This window comes from Zingiber officinale, chromosome 8B, assembly GCF_018446385.1.
Source record: "Zingiber officinale cultivar Zhangliang chromosome 8B, Zo_v1.1, whole genome shotgun sequence".
In the NCBI taxonomy this organism is placed as follows: domain Eukaryota; kingdom Viridiplantae; phylum Streptophyta; class Magnoliopsida; order Zingiberales; family Zingiberaceae; genus Zingiber; species Zingiber officinale.
The window spans coordinates 12,342,963-12,352,663 of record NC_056001.1 but is presented as its reverse complement, the minus strand read 5'-3'; the positions used below and the strand labels follow the sequence as shown (position 1 = coordinate 12,352,663).

At 37.3% G+C, this 9,701-nt stretch overlaps 1 protein-coding gene across 2 annotated transcripts; it reads left to right on the top strand.

The window, feature by feature from the left end:
• The first annotated feature begins 1,598 nt into the window (after positions 1 to 1,598).
• On the top strand, positions 1,599 to 8,805 carry LOC122015448 (histone deacetylase 1-like). 2 transcript variants are annotated; one of them, XM_042572325.1, is made up of 7 exons: positions 1,599 to 2,212; positions 3,386 to 3,826; positions 4,416 to 4,646; positions 6,268 to 6,359; positions 6,445 to 6,517; positions 8,164 to 8,235; positions 8,334 to 8,805. In XM_042572325.1, exons 1-7 carry the CDS (start codon positions 1,682 to 1,684, stop codon positions 8,442 to 8,444), a joined length of 1,551 nt encoding a protein of 516 aa, XP_042428259.1. In that variant the 5' UTR covers positions 1,599 to 1,681; the 3' UTR covers positions 8,445 to 8,805. The 2 variants fall into 2 exon arrangements, with proteins under 2 accessions (XP_042428259.1, XP_042428258.1); XM_042572324.1 differs by having other exon boundaries at positions 8,164 to 8,238.
• The last annotated feature ends 896 nt before the right edge of the window (positions 8,806 to 9,701 follow it).

Below are 9,701 nucleotides of genomic sequence, written 5' to 3'. Positions count from 1 at the left end.
GAATGCAGTATTTAGATCGACAAGGAGCCAGATTTTGCTGCAATGCAATGGCAAATATTATCATACAACACAAAACACATGGAATATATGTCAATTATACAACATAAAATACATGAAAATAATAACAAGCTATGTATATGTATATAGAAAGAGGAGATCATCCCTGTGCAGATGGATCTAGGGAGAATAAATCATATGGGATGGGCAGTTGCCTCAACCAAACACAAATCTATTGCAATCCAATAGGCCAAACTAGCAATCTCTCTACCGATGCATCATGTTTTGGTTACATATTCACCAAGGCAAAGGAAAATTATCAACTAAACAAAAGAATAAAATTTATTTATGCTCAGTGTATATATTATCATTAGCAAAAACTGCAAAAATTAAATTCAAACATTTATTTTGCCACAAGTGAAGTTAAACTTGACTGAAGGAATAGCCATCTTTGCTTCTGCATTCTACAACACAGGTAGGCTTGCTCATCATCTGATGATAAACTGACATAGTATTTGGCAGAGGAAGAAATGTATCAGGCAAAAGTTCTTCCTTGAGGTCTAATTTATGCATCATATATCCTGCTTCAGTAGGATGTCCATGACTTGGAAATGAATGGACTGGTGGAACAATTGGCGTACTTGCTGCTGCAATAGGATTGAATCCCGACATGGAAAGGTTGGACAAGCTTGGCTGTCCCACTGTGAAGGCCTGAGCTTCGTGTGCGCGAGAGGGAGGATCGTCGCGGAGAACCGCCGCTAGGTCGCAGCGAGAGGGAAAAGCTCGTGCGTGTTCGCGAGAGGAGGAGCGGCGAAAGGCTAGGGTTTTCCTGCTGTTCGCGAGAGGAGGAGCGGCGAAAAGGGTTTCCGTGCATGTTCGCGAGAGGAGCGGCGAAAAGGTTTTCGTGCGTGTTCGCGAGAGGAGGAGCGGCGAAAGGCTAGGCTTTTTTTTTGTGAATCGGGTTTGATTATATTCAAGGGGTAATATTGTCTTAAATTTTTGGTTAACCAGGTAATCAAGGAAAACCCCTGTTTTATGGGGTTTTCTGATTCCGGGCTATATGCCCAAATTGCTGATGTGTCAGGCATATATCATAACTTAGGAATCATCAATTACCAAAACCAAATAAGATTTTGGTTGATAACCTTGGATGGATAACCAAGGTTATCAAATATAACCCTGAACCAAACGGACCCCAAGGGGTAATATTGTCTTAAATTTTTGGTTAACCAGGTAATCAAGGAAAACCCCTGTTTTATGGGGTTTTCTGATTCCGGGTTATATGCCCAAATTGCTGATGTGTCAGGCATATATCATAACTTAGGAATCATCAATTACCAAAACCAAACAAGGTTTTGGTTGATAACCTTGGATGGATAACCAAGATTATCAAATATAACCCTGAACCAAACGGACCCTTAGAGTTTAAAGTTTAGGGCATCCAAAGCCTACGTCTTTTTTTTTTATATATAAAGATAAGGATATATTTTATGAGATTTAAAACAAGAAGTTCAATTTGATGAGCCCATTGGTCAAATTAGCCCAACGGCTTTGGAGTTTGCGAGTGGGCCGCCTAAATTTTCGATCATGATATTGTTGATTACCAGAAACCTTGTGATCTTCTGGAGTAGACAGAAAAGGATCTTGAAGGGAGGCGGAGGAGGAAGAAGTTGTCTTTGTAGGCATGGAGTCCGCCGGCGGGAATTCGCTTCCTGGCGTCGGTCCGGATTCGAAGAAGCGGAAGGTTTGCTACTTCTACGACACGGAAATCGGCAACTACTACTACGGGCAGGGGCACCCGATGAAGCCGCATCGCATCCGGATGACTCATTCCCTTCTCGCCCACTACGGCCTTCTCGGGCACATGCAAGTCTACAAGCCCAATCCTGCTCGGGACCGCGATCTCTGCCGCTTCCACGCCGACGATTACGTTGCCTTCCTCCGGTCCGTCACTCCCGAAACTCAGCAGGACCAGATCCGTGCGCTGAAGCGCTTCAACGTTGGCGAGGACTGCCCCGTCTTCGATGGTCTCTACTCCTTCTGCCAGGCCTACGCAGGCGGCTCCGTCGGTGGTGCCGTTAAGCTCAATCACGGACATGATATCGCCATCAACTGGGCCGGCGGGCTTCACCACGCTAAGAAGTGTGAAGCCTCTGGATTCTGCTACGTCAACGACATCGTCCTTGCAATCCTCGAGCTCCTCAAGCGTCACGAGGTGCGATGTTTCCCTGGTTTTATTCCTAGGTTTTTGGCGAATTTCTTTGTTTATCCCTTAGACTTTGGGGATTTCTGCTATGTTTTTTTTTTTTTTTTTTTTTCATTTAACATGCAAAAGACTATCTCATATGAAGCTTGTTGGTGGTAGAAAAGGATATGTTTTTTTACAAGTGCTTTCTGGATTTAGGTGTTCCTTTGTCATTTATTTAGATGATTCGATAGCATCTGTTTCAGACAACCAGGTGCCTTAGTTGTTCTGTTACTTGACAATGGTATACATGGATGGAGAAAGAAGTCATAGTTATTGCTGAAGTAAGATAAACCTTGTCAACTTTGTTTTTTTTTTAAAAAAATATAGCTTTCTTATCGTTAGGTTAATGTGAAATCAGTTATTGGAATTCCGTAGATTGAATGAGATGAGTATTAATCACCGGAAAGGATTGTCCACCTAGGGAGCTCAAAAGAGAAGCAAAACCTAATCCATCCTAAAATGACTAGTCATTTAGGGGAGAGGTAGATCTTTAATACAATCAAATGAAGGGAGTCCACCCATGTCCACATGTGGTCACTGATTACCATCCGCCCTTGCCCCCGCGGTTGTAGCCGAGTTGGCACTCAGGCAAGGCTTGCCACCAGACATGGTTCGATTCCCGACTGGTGCAAATATTGCTTCGGGTTATCCCGTGCCTCCTGTCTAGGAAGGCTGCTCGGCTAAGTATGAATAAGCCCATGTATCCTTTCCAGAGTGTGTGGGGCCACCCTGGAGGGCCGCTAAGATGACAGTTTCACCTTTTGCCACCAAACAATGAGGCACTTGTTCTTTTGGGACATGGTGCAAATTGTTGAAAATCTCCAACCCACCCAACACGGCTTGGAGGTGGAGATCTAGCTATGATTTGTTGTGCTCCAAGAGCCTAGATAAATGAGAAGAGTCTCAATTCAGAGGTGGAGGAGCTCTAGCTATGATTTGTTGTGGATTTCACCTAATAGTTTTTTTGTTTACTTTTAACCTTCTTGACTCTGGTGTTGATGACACTAAACTATAACTCCAAGTCCTTTCCATGCATGTGCTTGTTTTATTTGGTAGTATTGGAGCATAAATCATGTGCTCTGTCTATATTTATCTTCTGAATGTACCTGTAATAGTCTGCATTGATCATTGCTCTTGCAGCGAGTATTGTATGTGGACATCGATATTCATCACGGGGATGGAGTAGAAGAGGCCTTCTATACTACTGATAGAGTAATGACAGTTTCATTCCATAAGTTTGGAGATTATTTTCCTGGAACAGGTGACATACGCGATATTGGATATGGGAAAGGAAAATATTACTCCCTGAATGTGCCATTAGATGATGGAATAGATGATGAGAGCTACCAGTCTCTCTTCAAACCTATCATGGGCAAAGTTATGGAAGTTTTCCGGCCTGGTGCTGTGGTACTTCAGTGTGGTGCTGATTCGCTGTCTGGAGATAGGTTAGGCTGTTTTAATCTTTCCATCAGAGGCCACGCAGAGTGTGTGAGGTACATGAGATCTTTCAATGTGCCATTGTTGATGCTGGGCGGTGGTGGATATACCATCAGGAATGTTGCCCGCTGTTGGTGCTACGAGGTACTTTAATAAAATCTATCCATAATTTTATAGTGACTATCTTTATCCTGGTGTATGCTTATTTCTATGTTTTTATAGCAAGTGTAGACTGTATAGTTATTCTGATTGCTGCCAATATTATTAGCATTTAGAACCTTTCTTAGAGTGTTTCCATTGTTTGTATAGTGTTTCCTCATTTGTGTATTTTTAATTCTGTACTATTGTGAGAAAATTTTTAAAGTTTGTGAAGATAATAATTCAATTATTCCTGCAGCTATGAACTTGCCATTTGTCCAACATGGCTTTGCCTTGTTTTCTATTTTATCAAAAGGTTCAATGATTGGATTCCTTTATAATTGCATATAATAAATAACATGTTTCTGCTCAAAAGCACCATTTTTATTTTTTTGATAAAATGCTACCTGGAACCAAAAGAATCCCCTAGCTAAAGTTTCTTAAATATTGCATAGGATCTTTGCTGAATAACACCAATTCAATCATATTGGCTATTACCTCATCACCTGCTTGATTTTACTGGCATGTGTATGACAATACTTTCTGTCTATTTGTGTAATTCACACCAAGTTCATTTGTGAATTTTCTTGAGCAGACAGGAGTTGCACTTGGAGTAGAAGTTGATGACAAGATGCCTCCAAATGAATATTTTGAGTACTTTGGACCAGATTATACTCTTCATGTAGCACCAAGTAATATGGAGAACAAAAATTCACACCGGCAATTGGATGATATAAGAGCAAAACTTCTAGATAATCTTTCAAAGATTCAGCATGCTCCTAGTGTGCAATTTCAGGAACGACCACCTGATACAGAACTTCCTGAGGTTGCTCTTTTTGCTTAATCTTTTCTATATTGGTTTGTGATCCTAGTCTACTTACCACTTTATCATATTATTTCTTTAAAGTTCTTTCCTTGTATATTCAACCAATTGTTGCCTGAAATTCATATTGTATGTGGCTATATATGCATATAACATCGTCTACATGCTGCAGAATATGGTGTGTGAACTTTTTCAGAAAGGAGATGTTCAGTCTTAATTAAAAATTATCACAATGGGATAAAGGATTGCTATTTCTTCTGTATTTTCCTTAGATGCTGATACTTAGTTTGTGTGCTTGCACACTATTTTGAGCTTATCTATATAATGGAAAACTGGTGATAATTTGTTAATTTATTTTTTTAATGCTGTTTACTCAGAAGAGTCGGTCCATTTTTGGACTTGTATCTCTTAATATGGAGATTAATGAAATTTGATCACACTATAGAAGAGATCATCCTCTTCTTATGATCTGCAAGACTGCAGTATGTACATGTACATGGTCGGGTTTCACTTGCAGTGGCAAAAGCATTTGTCTTGTCATGGTAACATTACTCATGAATGTGTCTAGCTAAAATCATGTTTCCTGACAACTTCAGTTACATACCTCAAACATAGAATAAAAGATTGAGATATTTTTGTGAAATGGAACAGAATATGGATTGTGAATCTGCTTAAGAAACTTCATATAAGACAACATTTAACATGTGTAACAGTGTAAGACATAGAACATGGTTTCAAACATACTTGAAGCATGATAGGAATGAAACTTGAGATGTAAAATAGACCTCAGCGGTGGATGTGATGTAATAGTATATTGATTGTAGATGTAATTAATGCATGAGACACAATAATCAGCTACATCATTCTTGAGGGAAAAATACATAATATTGATTCCAAAACGTGCTTTTGGCACATTGCTTATCCACGTTGCTTAGGTCATGATTGAAAACAGGTAAGATCAACATACATCATTTCTGCACAGTCACATTGATCATGCTTTTTATAAATCTACCCATAGGCAAGTGTATCCAATATCAGCTCAAAACTTCAAATGATAGCTCAAATTTGAGTTATTTAGCAAATAAAAATTTCTATTAATTTTGATTCTATTAATTTGAAGGGGAGCCTTGGCGCAACGGTAGAGTTATTGCTTTGTGACCAAAAGGTCACGGGTTCAAATCCTAAAAGCAGCCTCTTGCAAAAAGCAGGGTAAGGCTACGTACAATGGATCCTTCCCTGGGATCCCGCATAGCAGGAGCTTCGTGCACCGGGCTCCTTTTTTTGTTATTTCTTGTTTTTTACTTTTCTATATATGCATGGAAAAGAGATCTCAGTTTTCTGTACTCTTGCATGAGGAAGCATCTCACTGTTATTGTTGTTGAAGGTGCATTATACAGAAATATCTGGACATTCATTTCACTGTGTGAGATGTGATCCATACATGCATTGGAGAAGGGATCTAACTGGGTGTTGTTTGTGAAGATGCATTATACATTAGTGTTTGATCTTTTAAGTTAACTTGTTCAGCAAGAGTAATTTTATAAAATAATCTTGAGAATGTAGACACTTTCTATTTAATCTATTTCTGGCTTACTGTCTAATGTATTTCTTCATTGATATTCAGCCAGATGAAGATCATGAAGATCCAGATCAACAACATGATCCTGATTCTGACATGGAAATTGACGATTCCAAGCTTCCAGATGACTCATCACGGTAGTTATTTTCTGTCGCTCCTCTTTTTTTTTTCCTACTTCATTTTATGCCTTTGTTGAGAGACAAGAAACATGGTTGATTCCAGGAAACCATTCTCTAATAGTACACCAAGTATGAGAATTAAGAAGGAAAATTTGGAGACTGATCTTAAAGATCAGGTATAATTTCTGTTTTTTGCTGTATGCATCTAGTTTTATATGCAAGTATGCTTTTTACCTCCTAGCATTATGCATTGATGTTTTTTCCTGTTCCGCTCTCTCTTTTGGACTCTGATCCAATTCCATATTCCAGATTTTCAGAACATTTAAGAGTGAGAGTTGGGACCTTTATACTGTCTTTATTTTCCTCTTACAATGTTTTATTTTCTTAATAGATAGGCATACTTCAGTTTATCTGACCATATTAGTCATGCTGTTATTATAGTTCTTAGTTACACTAAATTCTTAATCTGGTTAAGGTCCAGAATTTGTATATCCTTTTTGCCATGTGGAGGACAAGGAAGCTGAAAGATTAAGGAAGAAGATGTAATTGGAAGATTTGGCATCTTTGCATGGAAGTAATAAGGGATTCCTTTTCTTGTTACCAATATGTGCCAGTGTTAATCATCCTTAACTTTATAGGTGGAGGGATTGCTGTTGACAAACATAGACTCTTCTATCAAGGGATTTAAAGTTTACAGGGTTTAAGTACCATTTTGAGTATTTTATCAGAGGAAGGGTCCATCTTCTGTAGATTTCTTTTTAGTAGAACTTTTTAGCTTCTATCTAATGTTATTCCATCACCGGGGCATATGCTTTTTGATGTAATACTAGTTCTGAGCCTTGATGACAAAGTTTGGAGCATTCTATTAGGCACTTAGAACTGTTATAAAGCGCCTATCACATGTTGTTCCATCAATGTGGCTTAGAATTTTTGACCTAATGCCTTGATACTAGTCAACAATGCCAGTCATTTACGTGGTTCTTCATCACATTTGTATGTCCAATGATAGGATAAGATTCATGTACCTGAACCTAAATAGTTGGGATTCATTTAGTTTACTTGCTTGGTTGTTGTCATTTATTGTTGGCTTTGACTTTTTCATTCAGTCATTAAGATCTTCTTTTAGCTCCAATTTTGTTCCTATGGAATTAATATCTTGACCAACTATTCTGACTTTTCTTTGGTCTGTACTGACATTAGCCCTTTACTGGAGAATTTGTAGATTTAAATTCTCATTTCTTTCTTTTGCCCTTTATCCCTCTACTCTTTTAAGATTCTGATGTGGTATAAAACATACCAATTTTGTCTGTGCTGCATTAAATTCCTGCTTTTGCATGATTCTGCAAATAACTGGCAGTATTGAAGTTGTATTTTACTTATTGATCAATCATCACCTTTTGCCACCATGGAAAATTCTTTCTCCGATAATCTCCATCCCATCTTGAACACAAGGTTAACAATACCTGCTGTTCTTGGATATATAAGATCAAAATTTTAGTTCACAAATCTAGAAACATCTATCATAAACATCTGAATGACCCCAACTGATCTTAGCTTAGTTAAACAAAGTTTTGTAGTTGACGGATGGAAGCTTTGAAGTACTGAAAGCTGATTTGTCCCGCTGTGACATTAGGTCTCAATGTTGTGTCATGTTATCATCTATTGTCATCAAGTTTTTGTTTAGTTCATGTTATCATCTCAATGTTCTTGAGTGACATTAGGGTAAACTCTTGCCGCTTGAGTGACATTAGGGTTTTCAATCTTTGAGAATTGTTCAAGGATTGTTTTTGACTTGTCCTAATTTGGTTAGTACATGTTGCAGGAAGCTCAAAACAAAGTAGCGGGGGATCACGGGAAATCTGTGGAACCCATGGCAGAGTTCTCAGCTCCCAAGGTAGCTTGTACTGTTTCCACAATTGGTCAATCGTTGCATCTGTTTATAACTAAGATAATTAACATGTTTGATCTCATTTTTATCTTATTGCATACTAGGCATCAGATATAAATTCCATGGAGGTAGATGAACCTGGGACCCTAAAGAATGAACAAGACAATCACCATAAGTCCTCTGATGCTCCAGCTTTTATGTACCAAAAATCCTGAACAAGCAGCAATTTTAGAATGCTTTTTTAAAAAGATACAAGATCAACTAAATTAATCTATGCCTCATTTTGACCATTCATGACCAGTGATTACGAGCAACTTCCCAAATACTGGCAATTGAATGAGCACAAGTTAAAGCACAACCCCTGGGTAAGGTAAATTTGATTATGGATTTACTTGTACAGTCAAAATAGACGTTCTTGTGCCGTAAGATTCTACAAAATTTAATATCAATTGACATCGGCAACACTATCCTAAACATCTATTGGAAAAAAAAAGAAGAAAAAAATCGCTTAGTCTTGTAAAGTTGCCTGCATTTTAATCATATTTATTAGTTCAATTGTGTGATAAGATTTAAATAGTCTATCGCTTACCTCTGTGCTTGGTTGATCTCACGAAATGGATAAAAATAGAATAAGTTCTATTTTGTATTGAAATTTGTAGACATTGCAAAAAAATTGAAAAGAGCAATTATATATATATATATATGGTAATATGGAGCTCACTAGGTGTGCGCCATTGGGTGTTGGGTGCTTAGGGTATATGACTAAAAATCAAAAGAGTGTTAGATATATTCTTTTTAAAAAAGTTAAATGAGCGTTCCTTTTAAAGTGTCCTATACAAAATGTCCTTGTATTATTTGATTATTCAGTTTTGTAAAAATTAGCATTTATTTTTAGAATTGTACAAGTCAACATCTAACTTCTACAATGTATTGAAACTAGCAACTAACTTTTACAAATGTATTATCTGATCATTCGATCGTGTAAAATTAGATGTTAACTTTTACAATTATAGAAGTTAGATGTTAATTTTTACAATGTATAGAAGCTAGTAACCAACTTCTACAACGTGTATAAGTTAACATTTAGCTTTTACAATTATAGAAGCTTACGAGCCTCTACAACGAGTAAAAATTAGTTAGCTTTTACGATGATAATTTTATATCATTTTAATTTTTTGAATAATAATTTGATTAAAATAATATTTCAACGAATAAATCAAACAATAAGAATTTTATGGCACTCATTACATTTCAAACGAATATAATTTAATTATAATCGAGCTTGTAAAAATTAGCATGTAACTTTAACAACGTATACCGGCTAGTTTCTACAACAGTGTTGAATTCAAGAGTATTTTCGAGATTAGGGGTGCTTATTTTTTTTAGAGGGACGCTAATTTAACTATTTTAGAAAATGAGGAATCCATATGACGAAAATACAAATGATGAATGCCCTTTTGATTTTTGTCTAC

Excerpts from the sequence above, each read along its gene's own strand:
- LOC122015448 (XM_042572324.1), top strand. The coding sequence starts at position 1,682 with ATGGAGTCCGCCGGCGGGAATTCGCTTCCTGGCGTCGGTCCGGATTCG. Across the intron at positions 2,213-3,385 it reads AGCTCCTCAAGCGTCACGAG|CGAGTATTGTATGTGGACAT; the intron begins GTGCGATGTTTC and ends TTGCTCTTGCAG. Across the intron at positions 4,647-6,267 it reads CTGATACAGAACTTCCTGAG|CCAGATGAAGATCATGAAGA; the intron begins GTTGCTCTTTTT and ends ATTGATATTCAG.